Raw genomic sequence first — 23,446 nt, forward strand, 5'->3', positions numbered from 1 at the left:
CCCTAGCAACCAGAAGGCAGATAAATCCTGATGTTAGATTTGCATTGCCTTTATTACCTTTCTGTTAGCTTCCACTGCCTGGGGGGGGCTTTTATTAATCAAAATCTCAGTGATGTGGGCGGGGGGGGGGGTGGTTTAACCCGATGGCCCCACGTCTGGATAATGGGTTTGATTTGTGGGCACTGTTGTTAAAGGGAAACTATATCCCCAGAATGAATACGTAACCAACAGATAGTTTATATTATGTTAAGTGGCCTATTAAAGAATCTCCCCAAACTGGAATATATATATCAGTAAATATTGCCCTTTTCCATCCTTTCCCTTGAGCCGCCATTTAGTGATGGGCTGTGTGCTCCCTCAGAGATCAGCTGACAGGAAGTGATGTGGGAGCAAATGGCAGAACTCTGCCCATTCATTGGCTGATGGGGCCTAGCATGTATGTGTGCCTTGGCTTGTTTGTGTGCACAGTGCTGAATGGAAAGTGAAAGTAGTTATCTGCCCCGCCTCTATGCCTGAGACATAGAGGCGGGGCAAGCAATATATGATTGACAGCTGGGATTTTTAAATGCCTTTATAATGGGTACAGATGTGTTAATAAAAAAGAAATTTGGGTTTCAGGTTTAATTGGAACAGGACTTTTATTATACAGCTTTTTATGTCTGGCTGACAGGTCCCCTTTAAGGCTGCGTTGAACACAATAGCCAGTGAGGGGGGCGGAGTTTACAATAAGCACACACCCAATGAAATACATAGAACAATAAATGAAACCTGCAAGAACGTATTATTTGTACAGTAAAACCATAATCCAAACCAGGCACTTGGCTTTGTTCTATTAAACTAAACATATTTCACTTGCAAAATGTGGAATTTCTTGCACGTAGTTCAAAGAAGGGTTAATTTCTAATTTCTGATGTTTTTACAAAAAAACACATATTTTTAATATATAAACACAAACAAAGCCCTTTGATCAAAGGAGATGGGAGTGGCATAAGAGGGTGTATTAGACCACACCCCTAAATATTCCCCCCCCTCCCGTTGCTCTACGTGGAGCCCCCAGTGCATCACTCTGCAGCTGCCAAATGTGTAATGATGTCATCACTGCAATGACATCATCACTCTTCATGGGTTTGTGGGGGCTTGAGGGTCTTATTAAAGACTTAATGGGGGTTTAGGGTTTATAATAATTAAGCAAGAGGGCAGGAAAGTCATTTTATTGCCCCAACCAAACGTGATTCCGTCTTCTTTTATAAAAAAATGGACAATAATATTTATTGAGAAATGTTGGCACAACTTCAAAAATTGCCTTTTGCCCAATATAAAAGGTTGTTTCTGGGAGCATTAGGTACACAGCAGTCCCCGCCCCCCCCTATGGCTTAGCACCCCAGTTCCAGAGCCACCAGTACAGGAATCCCAGTGGTACTATTAGAGGTAGACTGAATCGTCCCTTAGTCCTTTAGGTGCCCCAGAGAGTAAGGCATTGCCTATATTTTACAGGAGTTTGTATTTTTACAGTATGTAGGAATGATGCCATTTTGGAATGGGCGGGTCTCTCTCAGCATACCGCCCCTGAGGAGCACTCTAGGAGTTCAGTTATTTCCTTCTTCAGTAGAAGTGTCCTTTCCTTAACATTATTATCTTCCACCTCCACCTCCTCCTTCTCCAGCTCCCACAGAATATTGTGCAGGGCATTGGCATTCTTGGCTGACTCCAGCTGCTGCGGGTCCTTCTTCAGATCTTCCACCCAGTCCAGATAGGCCTGTAGCAGCCCCATGTCCCCCGCAAAGCTGCGCAGGATCTTCAGGTCTTGCCTACACTCTTGCAGCTCTACGAGGAGGTGCTTGCTGCTCTCAGACAGGTTGTTGCCTGCAATTCTGTGGACAGAAGAAGGCGAGATTTGTAAGTACACACCCCCGAGGAGCAAGGCCCTGTTCCACAATTAAATGATTATGGTTTGTTACTGCAACTTTGTAAATAGTCTTTTTTTTATTAAGGATTTCTGTTGTTTTTATTCCATCTCTCTCTAAGCTGGCATTTAGGGGTGGAATTGAGTCATTTCACTGTGTGTTGTAACAAATTGCAAGATGTGATTGGTCAACTGCGGCACAATGAAAGAACAAAAGCTAGACCTGATTGGTTGCTATGTGAGTGGGTACAGACAGGTAGAAATATGAGTTCGGGTTTCAAAAATTGATTTTATATGCTGCGCTCTTACTGTTTCTCACTGTTCTCAAATAAACTCGTTTGTTTTTGTTTTGCTGTTGCAACATCTCCTGTGTACAGTAGGGGGAGCTCCTGCTTCACACCACTCATTCTGATAGGCTATTTTAGTCCTGGTCTGACTATTAGGCAGGTTTCAGGCCACAAGCATCAACCTATTCCACTGAAATAAACTGCTGTCAAATGTGTGCTTACTATTCATTTCATAAAATCAGATTGTAAGCTCTTTGGGGCAGGGCTCTCTTCACCTCTTGTATCGGTTATTGATTGCTTTATATGTTACTCTGTATGTCCAATGTATGAAACCCACTTATTGTACAGCGCTGCGGGATATGTTGGCGCTTTATAAATAAATGTTAATAATAATAATAATACTAAAATCAAATAAGTTACTTGGCCCCTAAGGGTTAAGGTGTGGACAGCGCAACTCACGTCAGGAGTCTCAGAGTGGAGTTGTGGGTCAGGCAAGGCACAAAGTTGTCCAGGCCGTTGTCTGTGATGCCGGTGATATCTACATACAGCTCCTCCAGGGTCTCGTTACTGCTGAGTGCGTCCCATAGATACCGCACACCTTCTGAGCCAATGCTATTGCCACACATCCTAGGGGGGGAAATGGCAGAATTAGGGACAGACAGTGGCTAGGTAGTGAGTATGTAAGAAGGTAACGGTGAGGCAGTGGGCTTTATTATGGTGGTGTAACTATAAAGGGAGCAGATATATTGTATTTCAATACCAGCCTCTGAACCAGCATTGAGAACTGTGCTGCCAAAAGTGCCGGCTACACAGCACCTTCTACTGGTTGAAAACAATATTGCAGCATGCTTGCTCTTCCCACTATGGCCTATTCCATCCCTTATTATATGTTGGTAGGGAGCAGCTGTGATAAGGGTTGTTTATTTGTGTTGGGTCCATGAGGGAAAAATATGTTGAGCAAGAATGTCTGACTTCAACTGGTTTTAAACTACAACTCCCAGCACCTCTGACAGGCTGTATGGCTGCTGATCATTTGGACATCTTCATGAGAAGTAATACAGGTTTGCATTTAAGGATAATAAGCAGGAAAGTGAGCAGCTTTATAACTTACAGGAGACTTTTCACTTCACAATCAGACTTCAGCACCTTGGACACAATCATGGCAGCTTCCTTGGTCAGGGAGTTATAGCGAAGGCTGGAGAAGAGACAAAGGGAGCGTTATCATTTCTACAGGATCGGACTGGGCCGCTGGGACACCGGGAAAAATCCCGGCTGTAGTGGGTCCCGGCGGCCCGGACCCAACCCTTGCCGGCGCTCCCCCAACTGACTGTTCCTCCCCTGACGTGTCAAATTTACGTGCTCGGGGGAGGACGTTGGGTGGGGGGCCCTGCGAGGGGGTTAGGGGGGTTCCTGCGGGGGGGTTAGGGGACGCACCCACCTTCACCCTCCAGTCCGACCCTGCATTCCTATGTTTTTTCCATCCTCTTCTGCCTATTACAATTGATTGGTTGCTATAGGTTACTAGACCTGGAGCATCCTGGGTGGTTGATAAGGTTTTCTATAACTGGAGTAGACTGTTCACCTATTACTTATAAGCAGTTGCTAGACCAAGGGTTACCATGTTTTTTTTCACATAATACTGGCCTTCGGGTTGGGGGCGGCCAGTGACATCATTTGGCGGGCGGTGCTATGATGTAAAATGGACGGACTGGGTAGGGAAACAGTGAATGTGACTAGTAAATGGGCAGAAAAATGGGTGAAATGGGCAGGGCAGGGGTGGGCCTGTGATTATAATGGGGGTAAGGAAAGGGGGCAATGTCGGACTGGGATGCCAGGGGCCCACCAGAAAACCTTAGACCGTAGGTCCATTCTCCACATACTTTTCCTCTTCACCTTACTCAAATTCCTTATTCTACTAGTCTCTTCTCTTTACCATTCTATAATCTACCCTTCACTCCATTTCTATTTCTACAGAAAAGATGAATGACAAAGATATAGACATACAAGGCAAAGTGTCTGGGAGGGAAGTTGGGGGCCCACTGACACCTGGGACCACCGGGAGTTTTCCTGGTATCCAGGTGGGCCAGTCCGACACTGAAGCAAATTGTACCCCTGTTACTGCTGGTCGGTAGCTATGGATTCCCAGACCTGGAGCTATGAGAGTCTGGTCTCTTTAGGTTACTATACTTGTATTGCTTTGCCCATAAGGACTTATTTCTAGTACCCAAATACAGCTGTGCAGTGGTACAGCCAATACTCACTAGAGGGTTTGGCAGCGATGGAGCAGAGGCTGTAGAATCCGCAACCCTTGGATACCGATATTGGCATAGCCGATGTTGAGGATCTTGAGGCTGCTGGTGCAGTGCTGGAGGACGTAGCACAGAGTGGCGCAGTCGGCGGGGTTCAGCGTAACCTTGAAAAAATTAACTTCGTCGATCTCAGAGGCCACGTTTTGTACCACCGTTTCCTGCTGGAATTCCCTCAGGCAGTGCAACAGATTGAGGAGCTTCTGATTGACTTCATATCTAATTTTCCCTTTAAACCAGCTGGTCAGAGGGTCCAGGACATCGTGGCTCAGGCAGTCTACCAGCCCTTTCATCTTCCCTTCAATTCTAAAACAGAGGAGGCCCATGAAGAACCTAGAGAACATCTGCAGCCTTTCCCACTGGTTGTCCATCTGGATCTCCAGAGTGGTGGACAGAAGTTTGCTTGGGACTGGGTCTTCAGGAATGACTCCAAAGCACCAGAGATCAAGGCATTGTGTCAGCTCTTCTGCCTCGGGAGTGAGAGACATGACACAGTAGAGGGCAGCGAGGTGCTCCTGGAGAGTTAAATGGAAGAATGCAAACACCTCCTGTTGCTGCCCAGATTCCTGCACAAAGATTCGTTGCAAGAAGCTGTCCGGTAGTTCTGTAGGGTGAAACCCATACGTTTGGATGTCCTCTGGGTAAAACAGAATTTTGTTCTTCAACAGTGAATAGTAGGCCAGTTTCCCCAGTTGATAAAGTACATCCTTCATAGCCGTAAGAATGGGAGGGCTGCAGAGGACGATGGGCTCAGAGGCAGCTCCATCTCTGCTTGAGGACCCTCTCATGTGGTGGTGCATGATGGTGCAAAGATAGCAACGATAAACCTCAGTTATGGTCTGGGGCGGCCTCTCGGTGCAATAGCCACTGTCCCGGCACTGGAAGAAGGAACTCAGGGCTGTGCATATGATGAAGCAATAGAGTGGGATGAAGGACATGCCCGATAAATGGTCATTTTGTATTATGTACTGGAAGACATTCTCCGACAGGTCTTTCTCTCTAAAAAACCTGAAGCAGTACTCTCTCACTTGCTCCTGCTCAAATCCCAGGATAACCACTCGACGATCAAAAGCGGCTATTGGAATGGATGGACGTGGCCTACTGGTAACCACGATGGAAGCCCCTGGTAACAGCTTCCCACTGATAAGGCTATAAACCAGGTCTTTGATGGGTACGGCCTCCCTGATATTCTTCACGGCCTTCCCATCATTTATGGAGTACTGAAATTCATCCAGACCATCTAGAATAATCAAGAGGTTTCGGGGGTCAAGGCATAGCTCTTCCAGCACATCTTCTAAGTGGACATGGTTGCGCTTTACAAGATCAAGAAAGCTCAACGGGCTTCTTGATAAGTTCAGCTCCCGAAATGCAAAATGTACAGCACAGGCGACATCTCTGTATAGCATTCCTATAGCCCAGTCATGGATCAGCCTCTGCATTGCCAGACTCTTGCCAATCCCAGCAATCCCAGTGACAAGAACCCTCCGTGGCATTTGTGATTCAGAAGCCACCGGAGTTAGAAGGTCTCCTAAAGTGATCTTCTGGTGCTTGTTATGGGCGTAGATGCGAGCACGGCGATTAGCAAGGATAAAGTACTCGTGTTGGTCGGGAAATGTCTCAGGGTCTTCATTGGTGATCAATAACTCGGTGTACTTGATCTCTATCAGCTCACAGCAGCTGTGGGAGGTCTCCAGGTTCCCTTGGATCTTCTTCTTTTGGGACAGAATGGAATGCTTGTGGTACCGCAGACTCTCTGGATAAAGAATAAGGAAGGTTCCATTACTTTTCTCAACTTTAGATCTTTGGGGTAAAATATGATTAGTGATATATTGCTGCATTACAGGGTTTTGACTGAGAGGAACCAGAAGACTGGTGAACTCATACCCATGGAGAAGGCATTAACAGCATAAGGGGCAGAAGTAATAAACCCTATGGCGATATGACATTCTAAAGTACCCCACCTAACATGGGCCTGTATCTCCTTCAAGTAAGGGGTCTTTCCTGTGCTTGGCCTGCCCCTCAGTTCAAGCCCCACAATCTCCAGCCTTTGGTCAGCCCCCCCTTATCTCATGAAATGAGTACATGCCGAGCTGGGATTCCTTATGTGGCTCTAGGAGTTCAAAATGATGATGGAAGATATAGTGATAACAATAGAAATGTATTCCTACTCAAGGAGTCTGATTTCTGGTTGCTAGGTTAAGTGAGTCTTGGTAACTGAGGTTAGAGTATGCCAGAAGAGAGAGGCAATGAAATAAAGATCCACAAACAATGCCAAAAACACCAACTTTTGTAGAGTACATTAACCTACAATACACAAAGGAATTTCCTTTTTAACCCTATACTTGTTAGTGCTCACTTACCTTTCACCCGGCAAAACTTGACGGACGGATTTGTTTTTGTGTCTGTAAAGAAGAGAATAAAAGATATAGGTCTTTGCTCTGGGTCTGACATGCAGTACATGTGTATGGTATTTACTCAATGATAGGATAAGCAGCAATACAATGACCAAGCCTTAAGGTCCCCATACACGGGCAGATCATCTTCTCCCGATATCCCCCACCTATGGGTTGGCGATATCTGGAGAATCCAGGGTAAACGGTCGAATAATAATGATGGACATAGGGAAAGTCGGTCCTGAAATCGTCCAGATCTCGATCGGACAGGTTAGAAAATCTAGTCGGATTGGGGACCGCATTGGCTCGTTGATGCGGTCCCCGATCCGACTAGATTTTCTAACCTGTCCGATCGAGATCTGGATGATTTCAGGCCAGATATCAGTCAGGCAGGCCTGTCGGGAGTGCCCAAACACAGGTCGATTATCAGTCCATGTATGGGGACCTTTATGATTCCTACACAAAGAATGAATTGGCCACTGGGGGGCTTCCGTTTTGGGCCGGATCGGGGTTCTTCAACCTTCAGAAGTACTGGCTGTTGCCCAATTGTTCTGTTGAGTTGTTCTGACAATAACTCACCCAGTCTCTCCAACTTGAACATGCGAGTGTTACTCAGCTTTCTCTTTAACGTGGTCCAGGTACTGGTTTTGTCAGGTTTCTCTTTTTCTGAAAATGAGCAAATTTAGCAAAGGTCACTCGATCCGTTTAGTTCAAAGGCTTCATATTTGGTCAACAATAAACTCATTTTAAAGTCTTAAAGTTGCTGCACGCTGCCTGATACATTCTGCTGGCCCTCCAACTATGTCTGCAGTTTATTGACCCACGTGTAGGGCTCTTCTGCCTCTCCAGTTGATAAATGTCCAAAGAATTGGCCAGATACCAGCAGGCGTAAAGGGGAAAATGCTTTCCGGCAAGGACCTCAGTAATGTGTTAATGTGGTTGTTTCCTAGCAGGACTCCTTAGCACCCCATAACATTCAGTGACATTTCAATGCCATAGCTCAGGCTGTAAGAATAGGGTGGTGGCCCCCCAAGCTTGAACGTCTAAATGGGTAGAGACCCAATGCAGGTCATCTTTGTAAAGGGCAAGATGGAACGTGCAAAAAAGACTGGGATCGCCTCTGGTTTTTGAACTTTGCAAGCTGCCTTGCACATAATAAATGACTCCCTAAGAGTCATAAAGTGGCCATACACGTTAAGATCCGCTCGCTTGGCGGTGGGGATCTTCTCCCGATATCCCCACCTACGGGTGGGGGATATCGGGCAAATTTAGGCTATTTCAGTCGTTTGTCCCTGGGGCAAAACGATCAAATTATAAGGATGGTAAAGGGGCAGTCAGTTCGGGGACTGTATCAACGAGCCGATGCGGTACCCGATCCGACTAAATTTTTTAACTTGCCCGATCGAGATCTGGCCGATTTCAGGCCAGATATCGGTAGGGCAGGCTTGTCGTTGCTACCCCTACATGGGCCGATAAGCTGCCGAATTGGTCTAAGGGACTGATATCGGCAGCTACAATCGGCCCTTGTATGGCCACCTTAACTGGTCTAATGAGGGAAGTGCTATCAAACAAACACTTACTGCTCCTCAAACAAAGTTGTCTGAGAGCTCCCTCCTCCCTTTAATGATGTCACGGACTAACACAAAGGAATGTATCCTACGCTGAGCCAAACTAATGTCATCGATGTGCTGCCTGCAGGTTGGAGAACCTCAATATCAAGGTGTTGTTGACTCCATCTTGCATCGCTGGAACTAAAGACAGCTCTGTTCACAAGGGGGTTCTTCCAGGATAAGCCCGGTGATGCCTGCTTAGCTGAGCCTACCACTTTCTACCTAACGTTAATGAACCCCAATACGTTTCCCATTCCCCTCTCCGTACCGATTGACCCAGGCGTTTGACAGAAGTAGACCGGGAAGGTGTTCCGTAGCCAGTTTTGCAGGTCTTGGCAATAATAATCTTGCACCTGTTGAAGAACATGGAGGAACTTCCGGCAGAACTCCTCATCCTTGGTCACCATCTCCAACATGGACATGACCTGGTTTTTTTCCGGCTGGCATTCCAGAAGCTTGAAATATAGCTCCTGGGAGAAATGTCCCTCTTCGTACATGTGCCTGAGGATCACAACCGGGTTCCTTTCCAGCCATTTGGTCAAACTGGGTCGGAACAACAGAACTTCACAGAGGCATTTTTCTTTGAAAGACATCTACAGACATAAACATAAAAAAGCCATAAGCATAGAGCTCTGCTAAGCAGGACCATGGCAACTATATGGCAATATACACTGGAAGATGCTTTGGCTTCTTCCTTGGCTACCCTTAAACCTTGGCTAAAGGTTCTAAAGGTTTCCTATCACTAGGGAGTCACACTTATGACTTTATAGCCAAGGCACATAACCATAAAACTAGGTCGCCTTCCTGGGGTTGATATTGGTGGCCAACCCAACCATGTCTGATGGAAAAGACACTGCTTTCAATAGCAACTGCATTTACAAATAATTTTATAACCATTGAAAATATGTCATTAAAGGGGAACTCCACCCAAACACAGCTTTTTGAAACATAATTTCAAGCAACTTTGCAATATACATCATTTAAACAATATGCAGCCTTTACATGATGTTTGATGTAATAATATGGTTTGGAACAGTTCCCTAAGCCCCGCCCCCTGTTCCCCTGCTGATCTGGCTGACTACTTTGAGAATAATAATAATAAAAAAAAATAAAATAATAATAAAATGTAACTGTAGTCACCTGCCCTCAGCCTGCCTTCAGCCTGCCTCCTCCCAATCCCACAATTCCCTGCTGCACACGTGATGTCAATAAGGAAAGGAACATCCCAGTGCAATGCATTGTGGGTTATGTAGTTCCTGCATGCTGTCTGTAAGCTGTGGGGAAGTTGTTACAATTTGTAACATCAGTGTTTTAGTCCCTCCTCCCCTGCCAGGATTTCAAATGATACAGAAAGAGAAGAACTAGTTTGCAGCTGGATTTCAGCATATGAAAGTAGTATCCATGCATCTTTTTGTATACAGTGATGGGTATATTAGGGGTTTCTGGGTTGTGTGGGGCTCTTTAACAAACGTTGGCACAGGTCCCGTGCCTGCACACGTGGTTCTTGTTGCTGATATTGTATAAAGTAGTATATTATTCCTGTTGCAGAATCAGTTCCATGTGTTTAATTGCAGGTAAATCACCCAGGGAGACCATATCTGACACTATTTATTGCTTTTATCATGGAGAACCTATTTAACTTGTCCTTTATTGTCGGTTGTTTTCCACGTTTCATCATCAGAGTGTCATCAGCGCGTAGTCTTTTCAGTAGTCAGTGCCTGGCGCCTTGCTCAGTTGACAGAGAGTGGACCATTAAGGGGGTGGTCCCAAACCAAAATGTGTTAAAGAGCCCCACACAACCCAGAAACCCCTAATATCCCTATGTTCCTTCAACAAGTAGGAATAAGTATAATTTTTATATGCTGAAATCCAACTGCAAAACAGTTCTTCTCTTTCTGCATCATTTGAAATCCTGGCCGGGGAGGAGGGACTAAAACACTGATGTTACAAATTGTCACCGACCCCAGCACCCATAAAGTTGTTCTGTAAGGCTACAATTTTATTGTTATTGTTACTTTTAATTAATTATTTTTCTATCCAGGTCCCCTCCTTTCTATATTTCAGTCTCCATGGTTGCTATTGCAATTTAAAACCTAGAAACCAGATAACTGCTGAAAGAAAATAAAAATCATTTCAAAACTCCCCACAAATAATAAAAAATGAAGACCAATTGCAAACTGTCTCATAATATCACTCTCTACATCATAGTAAAAGTTCATTCAAAAGTGATGTAAGAACCAACACTTATGTTTACAGCTCCATTATGAATTGCAAGCTCTTCAGGGCAGGCAGTACCAGCTATAGATACACTAATTCCCCTTATGAATAAAGTGGGAGCTGCAGTTCAGCAGCACCTGGAGGGAGTGATCCCTGCTGTGACCCATAGTTACAGGTGACCCATAGGTTTACCCATATCTCCTTTCTGTAAGGCAAAAGAGCCAGAGATTGGGCACCTACCTTGGGCGGCTCGGTCACGGCTCTGAGCTTCTCTCAAACATATTCAGATCTGTTTTATCTTGATCCATTTTCTGCATTTTGCACAGGTCCAAAGTACTGGGAAGATTACCTGCAGCGACCACACCCTAATATGAAGTCCATTGGGCCGTGTAGTACGTGACGCCGGGAGCGACAGCACCGGATTTATTAACTAGTACAGCAATATTCAACTAACTCTCTTGGGCATAGTGCTGCCAGCTCTGCCCATTCATTTTGCCCACATACTGTATGGCATCCCGGGATCAGTCCTGCCCTGCTTTATGGCTGAGATTCTAGCTATCTGTATAACAGAGCATTCTGTCACAGTGGCACAGATCCTATCTGATCCCCCCCCCATTGTAAGCAGCAGTCCTGCCCTGCTTTATGGCTGAGATTCTAGCTATCTGTATAACAGAGCATTCTGTCACAGTGGCACAGATCCTATCTGATCCCCCCATTGTAAGCAGCAGTCCTGCCCTGCTTTATGGCTGAGATTCTAGCTATCTGTATAACAGAGCATTCTGTCACAGTGGCACAGATCCTATCTGATCCCCCCATTGTAAGCAGCAGTCCTGCCCTGCTTTATGGCTGACAGGGAGGCATTGACTGCGGTAACAAAAAACAAAGCTTAGCAAGGCAAATGAAAAAAAAACAAAAAACTTTACATTTGGACATGATAATATCCCTTTAAATGCATGGAAGTGGTTTTAACCCTAAAAAAGTAGTTGTTTTAGTTTCATTCCAGGGCGGCTCATGAAGGCAAATAACCAAGAGGCCTTATCAGCAGTCGCGCTGTAGTTACAGGCTGTGGGCTGGTACCAAGGTGCCTGTTTATTACACTTGTACCAAAGTGGGACAATTAGCCCATTACTGACAGTGATCCGACGCCCTACACTGCAGATACACATTGATAAGGACGGGGCTTGTTTTTCTAATCTATCAATGACAACAGATCTACCTCCATATGTAACAAATGCACTAAGTTTGCCCAGGAGCAGTCATTTGTAGATTGTAAGCTCTTTTGGGCAGGGCTCTCTTCACCTCTTGTATCGGTTACTGATTGCTTTATATGTTACTCCTTGTAGAGTGTAAGCTCTTTTGGGCAGGGCTCTCTTCCCCTCTTGTATCGGTTACTGATTGCTTTATATGTTACTCCTTGTAGAGTGTAAGCTCTTTTGGGCAGGGCTCTCTTCCCCTCTTGTATCGGTTACTGATTGCTTTATATGTTACTCCTTATAGATTGTAAGCTCTTTTGGACAGGGCTCTCTTCCCCTCCTGTATCTGTTATTGATTGCTTTATATGTTACTCCTTATAGATTGTAAGCTCTTTTGGGCAGGGCTCCCTTCCCCTCTTGTATCGGTTACTGATTGCTTTATATGTTACTCCTTATAGATTGTAAGCTCTTTTGGACAGGGCTCTCTTCCCCTCCTGTATCTGTTATTGATTGCTTTATATGTTACTCCTTGTAGATTGTAAGCTCTTTTGGGCAGGGCTCTCTTCCCCTCTTGTATCGGTTACTGATTGCTTTATATGTTACTCTGTATGTCCAATGTATGAAACCCACTTATTGTAGTGCTCTTGCATTTCCCTCTAGACAAATGACCCCTCTGGTTATTCGGAATTTAAAGGGCAACTAAACCCATATATTTACACCTTTCAATACACACAACAATAATGTACCCGTGAAGCAGATATTTTCATCTTAAACCCAAAATAATTTTTTGCCTTTGTATTTGCCTGTCCCCTGTTGTCCTGCATTGTCCTGTACCCTGCATTGCTGGTTCTGACTCTTGCAACAATGTAGCAGAAAGGAACAAACTATTTAAAGCAATATCAGTGACCCCAGGCTTCTGTTTTTAAAATAAAAAATCCCATGATGCTTTGTCCGTTACTTTTTTTATATGAAGGCAGCAATGACAATGCAGCAAGAGGGGAAGGAAGATACGAACAGTATGGCTGAGTGGGCTTTTGGCACCAATGGGCAGATTTTGATGCAGGTGTAAATGTTGAACTGGGGGGACGGCTTGCCAAAGTATCTCTTGTCTGTCCTGCCCCCTATTATCCTTGGTTATTCCTTTCTTTTTACCCTATGTAGTTGCTGGTAAATTTGTATTAACTTGTCCTCTGCCCCCATCCCACCTTCTGGCCCCTCTCCCAGCTCCCTTTCTAACCAGCCTTGCTCCCTATTTCCCCCTATATGCTCCCACTATTGTCATGCCCCGCCCCTGTCATGCCCTGCCCCCACCCACATCACAACTCCGCCCTAATGTCACAGCCCCAATCCCTTGTGGCCCCGTCCCCTACCCTGGCCAGTAAGAACATTGATGAAAAGTGACAACCCTAAATGTTTTGGGTCTCATCTCTACTTGAACTTTTAATATGATATAGAGAGTAATACTCAGACAATTTGCAATTGGTTTTCATTTTTTTATTATTTGCGGTTTGTTAATTATTTAGCTATGGTCTAGTTGCTATGGTCTAAAGTATCCTAGCAACCAGGCAGTGGTTTGACAGAGAGACTGAAATATGAATAGGAGAGGGCCTGAATAGAAAGATAAGGAATAAAAAAATAAGAATAATAATAAAACTGTAGCCTCACAGAGCAATAGTTTTTTGTCTGATGGGGTCAGTGACCCCCATTTGAAAGCTGCAAGGAGTTAGAAGTAGAAGGGAAATACTCTAACACTATAGTAAAAAACGTAAGATTTATATATATATATATATATATACACAATATATAGAGGCACATATAAGGCAGAAATGTATTTTTTATTGCTTACCCATTGGCACAAATCAGTTAAACAAACAACTAAATCAGTCATTAAGTATTAAAGAGTAAACTGCAATGAAATAGTTCTATACAAAGAGTCGGTAGATAAGGATATTAAACAATAATATAAAAGGGAATATAAATAAATGAGGAGAGAAGCAGCATTCTAATAAATAAATATGTTCAGCAGGTGGGGGGGGGGGTGTACAATGGACAAGAGGAACGGCACGTAAGGAATGCAAGGGGACCCAGTGTGGGTTATACAGAGCATTCTGTATCGTCTCAATGAGAGCCTGAATTGTAGGGGACGGTTATAATGACCCCCAAAGAACCTAGAGATGATTCTTGAAGACCATCAGGATCTCCAGGCCTAGAGCAGAGGGTTGTCTGTGGCTGCTCATCCCTAAAGTTGGGTCTTGCTTGGTCCTTTCATGATGTTCCTCCTTTCTGGATCGAAGGGAAGAAGGTTCAGGTAAAACAGCACATCCCGCAGCCCTTCTGTTTCTTGCAGCACTTGCAGCAGTAGACGCAGATGTTGAGGTGTCTCTTGGTCCGGAACAGAGGTCCCTGCAGGAAGAAGATAACGGATATCAGAGAGGGATTCTGCCTGGGTCCAAACCTGCCATCATTATCTGGGTAATGCTATCTTTTATACTAATATTCCACTACTATCAGTCTGGGACTCCCATTATTAAAGGGGAAGTTCACCTTTGAATTAACTTTAGTATGATGTAGAGCAGTGATCCCCAACCAGTGGCTCAGGGGCAACATGTTGCTCCCCAACCCCTTGGATGTTGCTCTCAGTGCCCCCAAACCAGGGAGTTATTTTTGAATTCCTGAGCCTCTAGTAGTCTGCCAGTCCACACTGGGCTACTAATTAACCAATCTGAGTCCTTATTGGTCACCTACTAGGAAAGTTTTTGCGCTTATGTTCTCCCCAGCTTTTTTTTAACTGGAATGTTGCTCATGGGTAATAAAAGTTGGGGATCCCTGATGTAGAGAGTAATATTCCAAGACAATTTGCAACTGGTCTTCATTTTTTGTTATCTGTAGTTTTTTTTTTTCAACTATTTCACTTTTTGTTCAGCAGCTCTGGAGTTTCAGCGGCTATCTGGTTGCTAGGGATGAAATTACCTTAACAACTAAGGAGTGGTTTAAAGGAGAGGCTGATGTGTGAATAAATAGAAAAATAATAATAATAATAAAAAGAGCAATCGTTTTTTGGCTCTGGGGTCAGTGACCCCCATTTGAAAGCAGGGAAAAATCAGAAAAAGAAGGCAAATAATTCAAAAACTATAATAAAAAAAGAAATAATGAAGACAAATTTAAAAATCGTATGTTACTATGTTTTCAATAGACCCTGGGGACCAGGCAACAGTAGGGCCCGCTGTACCATAGTCCCCCCTCCCTAGCCCCTCTAGTATCTTTAAATATAGTAATGCGGTCGGGGCCGGCGGTGCAACGAGGGGGGGGGGCAGAGGAGGAGGGAATGGTTGTGTCGGGCCCCTTCAAAAGATTTTTCAGCAGGGGGGCCTGGAGCAAACACATTTAGCCGCTGGGTGAACTACCTCTTTAAACGCTCCCACTGAGACCAATGAGCCACTGACCAATGAAATTGATTCCCAGCACTATGGCAGCCATCTTGCTATTATCTTACATACAGAGATTACTGTGCCATTTTGGCTATATCAGACTGGAGTCAGACATCAGTAGAGAGGACATGCTGCTGTTTAGTTGTTCGGTGTTTATTGCTTTGAGCTCCAGTTGAAGAAACAAAGAACATGGAGCCAGATGTACACAGATTAGGTAGGATTCTCATTGGGCTATTCATTTGCATTTTAATGAGGCCACTGGAGAGCTGGGGTAAAGCTTTATAGGTTTAATATCGTGTTTAGCATCCAACCCTGATGTTGCTGGACTGCAACTCCCAGCATGCTTTAACCCTTGCGAGTATTTTTGTACCCCGGCGACAATATACAGTGTGGTTGAGCAAATCATGTAAAAGTGGCAAGTGTGCTGTAGATGCATATATGGGATATTAGACTATAGATACACCTTCTACAGGGGAAACAGGGGCTTTACTCACCAAAGCATCGGATTCCCCCTGCTCAGATTCAGAGATCGGGTGTTCTGGAGCCTTTATTTCATTCTGTTAAAGAGGATAAAATAAGACAAAATGAATATACAGATCACTGATGTTGAATTCCAGCATTGGGGGTTGTTGGGACTTGAACTACAGGTGGAAGGACATGGTTAAGTGAAGGCGACCACACACTGGCCCACAGTTGACTGACCCATGGCCAAACCAGGGGGTCCCAGTGGGGACCAGGCAACAGGAAGGGGGGGCCCTTGGCTGATGTAGAATTCCAGCCTCCAGCATTGGGAGTTGTTGGGACTTGAACTATAGCTGGAAGGACATGGGTTAGTGAAGGCGACCACACACTGGCCCACAGTTGACTGACCCATGGCCAAAATCAGGGGGGTCCCAGTGGGGACCAGGCAACAAGGGGGCCCCCTTGGCTGATGTAGAATTCCAGCCTCCACCATTGGGAGTTGTTGGGACTTGGACTATAGCTGGAAGGACATGGGTTAGTGAAGGCGACCACACACTGGCCCACAGTTGACTGACCCATTGGCCCAAACCAGGGGGTCCCAGTGGGGACCAGGTAACAGGGGGGGGGGGGCCTTGGCTGATGTAGAATTCCAGCCTCCAGCATTGGGAGTTGTTGGGACTTGAACTATAGCTGGAAGGACATGGTTAAGTGAAGGCGACCACACTGGCCCACAGTTGACTGACCCATGTCCAAACCAGGGGGTCCCAGTGGGGACCAGGCAACAGGAAGGGGGGGCCCTTGGCTGATGTAGAATTCCAACCTCCAGCATTGGGAGTTGTTGGCACTTGAACTGTAGCTGGAAGGACAGTGCAGGCGACCACACTAGCCCACAGTTGACTGACCCATGACCCAAACCAGGGGGTCCCAGTTTGGGGGGCCCTTGACTGATGTAGAATTCCAGCCTCCAGCATTTGGAGTTGTTGGGACTTGAACTATAGCTGGAAGGACATGGTTAAGTGAAGGCGACCACACACTGGCCCACAGTTGACTGACCCATGTCCAAACCAGGGGGTCCCAGTGGGGACCAGGCAACAGGAAGGGGGGGGCCCTTGGCTGATGTAGAATTCCAGCCTCCAGCATTGGGAGTTGTTGGGACTTGAACTATAGCTGGAAGGACATGGGTTAGTGAAGGCGACCACACACTGACCCACAGTTGACTGACCCATTGGCCCAAACCAGGGGGGTCCCAGTGGGGACCAGGCAACAGGGGGGGGGGCCCTTGGCTGATGTAAAATTCCATCCTCCAGCATTGGGTGTTGTTGGGACTTGGACTATAGCTGGAAGGACATGGTTAAGTGAAGGCAACCACACAGTGGCCCACAGTTGACTGACCCACTGGCATGGCCCAAACCAGGGGGTCCTAGTGGGGACCAGGCAACGGGGGGGCCATTGGCTGATGTAGAATTCCAGCCTCCAGCATTGGGAGTTGTTGGGACTTGGATTATAGCTGGAACTGTACCCCAACAAAACATTTATGTCTTACTCTACCCAATATCCCACCATTGATAGACCATCTCCCAACACCCAAGTGGTTTGTGAGTGGCACTTACCCCACTGAGGGAGGCGCTGTGGCCCCTGTGGCAGATGAGAGAGAGAAGGAGCAGCAGGCAGCAGAGCAGGAGAGACTTCATTTTGCTGGTTGGCCAGTGACTCTCTGTTGGGCAGATGAATGGCTGATCGTGGCTACCCTGTTCTCAGACAGACGTATTTATGGGCAGCGCCAGGCTCAGGGGTCACCCAGTAGGTCACACTGCTGATAATCCCATGCGCCAGGGTGCCCTCCCTCCTTATCTCCCTCCTCCTTATCTGCTTTGTTTATTCCTTTCTTACTGGCAATCCGAGTTCCCGTTATCTATAGGGAAAAAGCCAGAGTTTGGAAATAGGTATAGATGTCACAGGTATAGTCACACTAAATATAATTCAGTTTCTTATACAGAGAGATATATCTGAGAGTGGGTTAGGGGGTGCAGGCCGGTAGGGGGCCCTGAGTAGTAGCCGATTGCACCATATGCAGATCCCATGCAGTGTAATTTGTTGGGATTTATATAGGGGCATCACTGTAGAGGCAGCAGACCCCAAAGACGTAGGGGCCCACTAAGCAATTTAAATACATGTTCATTAAAGATATCTTATATGGAGAGATTATGGGGTGCTGAAATGATTTTGCTATGGGGACCTATAACATCTAGTTATACCACTGGATTTCTGGAACACATAGGGGTCTATTCATCAAATCACGAGTTCGAAGCCCGAATGGGAAAAATTCGGATTGGATACAATAATTTCTGAAGATCGCAAATATCACAAAATGCTTCCAAAAAAATCGTATTAGTCACGATAATATCGTATTGGCGATCTGAAATTTTCATATGGAACGATCGTAAACGGCAGGAAAACCTTTCCGACTTTGATCCATCTGTGCATGATTTTGGAAGCCTCCCATAGGGCTCAATGGCACTCTGCAGCTCCAACCCGGCCCAAGGAAAGTCTCCCATAGGGCTCAATGGCACTCTGCAGCTCCAACCTGGCCCAAGGAAAGTCTCCCATAGGGCTCAATGGCACTCTGCAGCTCCAACCCGGCCCAAGGAAAGTCTCCCATAGGGCTCAATGGCACTCTGCAGCTCCAACCTGGCCCAAGGAAAGTCTCCCATAGGGCTCAATGGCACTCTGCAGCTCCAACCTGGCCCAAGGAAAGTCTCCCATAGGGCTCAATGGCACTCTGCAGCTCCAACCCGGCCCAAGGAAAGTCTCCCATAGGGCTCAATGGCACTCTGCAGCTCCAACCCGGCCCAAGGAAAGTCTCCCATAGGGCTCAATGGCACTCTGCAGCTCCAACCCGACCCAAGGAAAGTCTCCCATAGGGCTCAATGGCACTCTGCAGCTCCAACCCGGCCCAAGGAAGGACCCAAGGCCAAAGCCCTGCAGCCCAACCGCCAAGGAGCTCCCATAGGGCTCAATGCACTCTGCAGCTCCAACCCGGCCCAAGGAAAGTCTCCCATAGGGCTCAATGGCACTCTGCAGCTCCAACCCGGCCCAAGGAAAGTCTCCCATAGGGCTCAATGGCACTCTGCAGCTCCAACCCGGCCCAAGGAAAGCCTCCCATAGGGCTCAATGGCACTCTGCAGCTCCAACCCGGCCCAAGGAAAGTCTCCCATAGGGCTCAATGGCACTCTGCAGCTCCAACCCGGCCCAAGGAAAGTCTCCCATAGGGCTCAATGGCACTCTGCAGCTCCAACCCGGCCCAAGGAAAGCCTCCCATAGGGCTCAATGGCACTCTGCAGCTCCAACCCGGCCCAAGGAAAGTCTCCCATAGGGCTCAATGGCACTCTGCAGCTCCAACCCGCCCAAGGAAAGTCTCCCATAGGGCTCAATGGCACTCTGCAGCTCCAACCCGGCCCAAGGAAAGTCTCCCATACGGCTCAATGGCACTCTGCAGGTCCAACCCGGCCCAAGGAAAGTCTCCCATAGGGCTCAATGGCACTCTGCAGCTCCAACCTGGCCCAAGGAAAGTCTCCCATAGGCTCAATGGCACTCTGCAGCTCCAACCCGGCCCAAGGAAAGTCTCCCATAGGGCTCAATGGCACTCTGCAGCTCCAACCCGGCCCAAGGAAGCCTCCCATAGGGCTCAATGGCACTCTGCAGCTCCAACCCGGCCCAAGGAAAGCCTCCCATAGGGCTCAATGGCACTCTGCAGCTCCAACCCGGCCCAAGGGAAAGTCTCCCATAGGGCTCAATGGCACTCTGCAGCTCCAACCCGGCCCAAGGAAAGTCTCCCATAGGGCTCAATGGCACTCTGCAGCTCCAACCCGGCCCAAGGAAAGTCTCCCATAGGGCTCAATGGCACTCTGCAGCTCCAACCCGGCCCAAGGAAAGTCTCCCATAGGGCTCAATGGCACTCTGCAGCTCCAACCCGGCCCAAGGAAAGTCTCCCATAGGGCTCAATGGCACTCTGCAGCTCCAACCCGGCCCAAGGAAAGTCTCCCATAGGGCTCAATGGCACTCTGCAGCTCCAACCCGGCCCAAGGAAAGTCTCCCATAGGGCTCAATGGCACTCTGCAGCTCCAACCCGGCCCAAGGAAAGTCTCCCATAGGGCTCAATGGCACTCTGCAGCTCCAACCCGGCCCAAGGAAAGTCTCCCATAGGGCTCAATGGCACTCTGCAGCTCCAACCGGCCCAAGGAAAGCCTCCCATAGGGCTCAATGGCACTCTGCAGCTCCAACCCGGCCCAAGGAAAGTCTCCCATAGGGCTCAATGGCACTCTGCAGCTCCAACCTGGCCCAAGGAAAGTCTCCCATAGGGCTCAATGGCACTCTGCAGCTCCAACCCGGCCCAAGGAAAGTCTCCCATAGGGCTCAATGGCACTCTGCAGCTCCAACCCGGCCCAAGGAAAGTCTCCCATAGGGCTCAATGACACTCTGCAGCTCCAACCCGGCCCAAGGAAAGTCTCCCATAGGGCTCAATGGCACTCTGCAGCTCCAACCTGGCCCAAGGAAAGTCTCCCATAGGGCTCAATGGCACTCTGCAGCTCCAACCCGGCCCAAGGAAAGTCTCCCATAGGGCTCAATGGCACTCTGCAGCTCCAACCCGGCCCAAGGAAAGTCTCCCATAGGGCTCAATGACACTCTGCAGCTCCAACCTGGCCCAAGGAAAGTCACCATACTGAAGCTTGAATGAATCCGAAACTTTCGTACGTGTTGCGATAGAACCATTTTGACGTGTAATTTTTGATGCACGGTACAAAAAAGTTACGCAAAATAACGAAAAAACCAGCAAAAATACGCAAGGTACGAAGAAATACGAATTAGTTGTATTCGGAGCGAATATACTTTCATGAATAGACCCCATAGACTTGCCGCAGGAATGGTGGGATTTACAGCACAGCAATTTCACATTATTTGAATCAAATTTGGTATGAATGATTTCCATGTCAATCTGTAGTTAGCTCAGTTTGGACTCTATCCCCTATATGTAATAAAAGGCTCTAAGTTTGCCCAGGAGCGGTAACCCAGAGCAACCAATAAGATGTTTGTTTGTGACCAGTAAATGCTACATGCTGATTGGTTGCTATGGGTTACTGCTCCTGGGCAAACTTAGTGCCTTTTATTACATAACCCCAATAAACCCCTTCCAGCCCTAAATCACCCTAAACCAGCGGTTCTCAACCTGTGGGTCGGGGCCCCTTTGGGGGTTGAATGACCCTTTCACAGGGGTCGCCTAAGACCATTGGAAAACACATATTTGCGATGGTCTTAGGAATAATTTTATGGTTGGGGGTCACCACAACATGAGGAACTGTATTAAAGGGTTGCGGTATCAGGAAGGTTGGGAACCACTGCCCCAAACCAACCACAGTATCATTTATATACCCGCAATTTACCGACCACAGGGTCAAACTGGGCAAGTGGGACACCAGGAAAAATCCAGGTTGGCTCTGCCGTCCTAGGCCTGCTGCCTGTCTGGGAACTGCGGGGTGGGAAGAACGGTTTTGATGGAAAGTTGGCCGGTTGGCAGCTAGAGAAGATACATGATGGGACTGTGGAGAGTTGCGTTGGGGTGGGGGAATGGGGTTGTTGGCCTTTGAGATGTAAGCCCACCATATGGGTAGGGGTGATGTCCCCTGTTGGGCCCCCCAGTACCCCAGTTTAACACTGCCCGCCCATCTCTGATGTCACAGGAAGGGGAAGGAGCGACTATATAAATAATAGCAGTGCTCATTTTTAACATCTAAAATGACTTGGGATGGGGGGGGTCAAAAAGATGTTGGGCTGGAGGTGACTATGGCCCCCATACACCTGCTACAGGGAGCAATTGGTCGGTGCTTTCCATCTGTGGTTGGTAAGGGTAACTGTACTGGTGTAATTTAACCCCCACATTGGTAAATGAGCCCCTGAATGTTGTAATGATGAGGGAAGGTAGGGGGCAAGGAGACAGGAGGACAGCACTTTATGCACAAAAACAATCTCAATGGGGCCCTAAAATGATAAATATAACTGCGGTTCAGATATTTCAAATAAATGTAACAATGCAGAAGGTTCAATGATCCCCAGTAAAATAACATCCCTACTTGTGTGTAAATCTCTGTTATGGGGGGGTTTCTGTGTGTTGGGTGGGGGGGAGACACCGTATAGTAACACAGCTATGGCTGATCCACATCACAACAACAAGGACCTTTCCTGTAATAATCTCCCTGATAAGGTTCCTGCCTCCGACCTGTGTGTTGGGCTGAAGTTCAGGAGCTGTCGGCTCCCAGGTGTCGGTCACTGTCAGACCCAGGGGCGCCAGCCGAGATGAGGACATCAACCCACCAACCTGGGGAGGGACAGGGGGGTGGGGGAAATTCCTGCTCTATGTGCATATGGGACACAAAGTATAGAGAAATGTCCCCAAAATGTTTGTGCAGAAATTGCTCTTCCTGTCAAGGATGAAAGGGAATGAGGTCACGCGGAGACAGAATCTGATAAGAAAAGAGATTTCAGGACAATAAAAAAATTGCAGTGTTTATACCTTGGAAAATAAAGTGATCTTCAGTGCGATACAGAAAAAATACACGTATAAAATATATGTTTCCTTGTCTTTGTGATCTCGGCAAGTCCCCGTGTAACTGCCTCCCTGCCTTTAGCACATTTAAAATGAGCCCCAAGATTTCCCCAAAAAACACATTTTGTATTTGTGAGATTTGTGCCACGTAGAAAGACTGTCTATTGCCATACAAAATGATTTGCTCACATGTTTATAGCACTCAAATCTGGCTTTCAGGGGGTAGAAAAATGTGGACTGCCCCATGTATACTGTGTACTGGGTCTCCCCATAGCATGATCTGTAGGTGCTAACAGAAAAGGAGGTTTAGAGGGTGACAGTAGGGAAAGATGGAAACAGTAGGGTGAGATGGAGACAGTAGGGTCAAGATGGAGACAGTAGGGCAAGATGGAGACAGTAGGGCAAGATGGAGACAGTAGGGCAAGATGGAGACAGTAGGGAAAGATAGAAACAGTAGGGTGAGATGGAGACAGTAGGGTCAAGATGGAGACAGTAGGGCAAGATGGAGACAGTAGGGCAAGATGGAGACAGTAGGGTAAGATGGAGACAGTAGGACAAGATGAAGACAGTGGGACAAGATGGAGACAGTGGGGCAAGATGGAGACAGTGGGACAAGATGGAGACAGTAGGGTAAGTTGGAGACAGTAGGGCAAGATGGAGACAGTAGGGCAAGATGGAGACAGTAGGGCAAGATGGAGACAATAGGACAAGATGGAGACAGTAGGGCAAGATGAAGACAGTAGGACAAGATGGAGACAGTAGGACAAGATGGAGACAGTAGGGCAAGATGGAGACAGTAGGGCAAGATGGAGACAGTAGGGCTAGAGGGTGTCAGTAAGCAAAGATGAAAACATTAGGGTGAGATGAAGACAGCAGGGCTAGAGGGGAACAGTAGGGCTAGAGGGTGACAGCAGGGAATAATGGAGACAGTAGGATAGGATGGAAACAGTAGGGCAAAATCGAGACATTAGGGCAAGATGGAGACATTAGGGCTAGAGGGTGACTATAGGGAATAATGGAGAAACAGTAAGGCAAAATGGAGACAGTAG

General features: G+C 47.0%; 2 protein-coding genes across 2 annotated transcripts; both read right to left on the bottom strand.

The window, feature by feature from the left end:
- Positions 1-641: 641 nt before the first annotated feature.
- On the bottom strand, positions 642-9,088 carry LOC100487412 (nucleotide-binding oligomerization domain-containing protein 2). Its single transcript, XM_002938201.5, has 7 exons — positions 8,768-9,088; positions 7,469-7,555; positions 6,857-6,898; positions 4,452-6,249; positions 3,302-3,385; positions 2,650-2,817; positions 642-1,871 (listed from the first exon to the last, which is right to left on the bottom strand). The coding sequence occupies exons 1-7, from the start codon at positions 8,994-8,996 to the stop codon at positions 1,553-1,555; spliced, it is 2,727 nt and encodes a 908-aa protein (XP_002938247.5). The 5' UTR covers positions 8,997-9,088; the 3' UTR covers positions 642-1,552.
- Positions 9,089-13,972: 4,884 nt separating this feature from the next.
- On the bottom strand, positions 13,973-17,579 carry hamp2 (hepcidin antimicrobial peptide 2). Its single transcript, NM_001097261.1, has 3 exons — positions 17,410-17,579; positions 15,832-15,894; positions 13,973-14,312 (listed from the first exon to the last, which is right to left on the bottom strand). Exons 1-3 carry the CDS (start codon positions 17,488-17,490, stop codon positions 14,214-14,216), a joined length of 243 nt encoding a protein of 80 aa, NP_001090730.1. The 5' UTR covers positions 17,491-17,579; the 3' UTR covers positions 13,973-14,213.
- Positions 17,580-23,446: the final 5,867 nt, after the last annotated feature.

The sequence above is a fragment of the Xenopus tropicalis genome, chromosome 7, assembly GCF_000004195.4.
Source record: "Xenopus tropicalis strain Nigerian chromosome 7, UCB_Xtro_10.0, whole genome shotgun sequence".
In the NCBI taxonomy this organism is placed as follows: Eukaryota; Metazoa; Chordata; class Amphibia; order Anura; family Pipidae; genus Xenopus; species Xenopus tropicalis.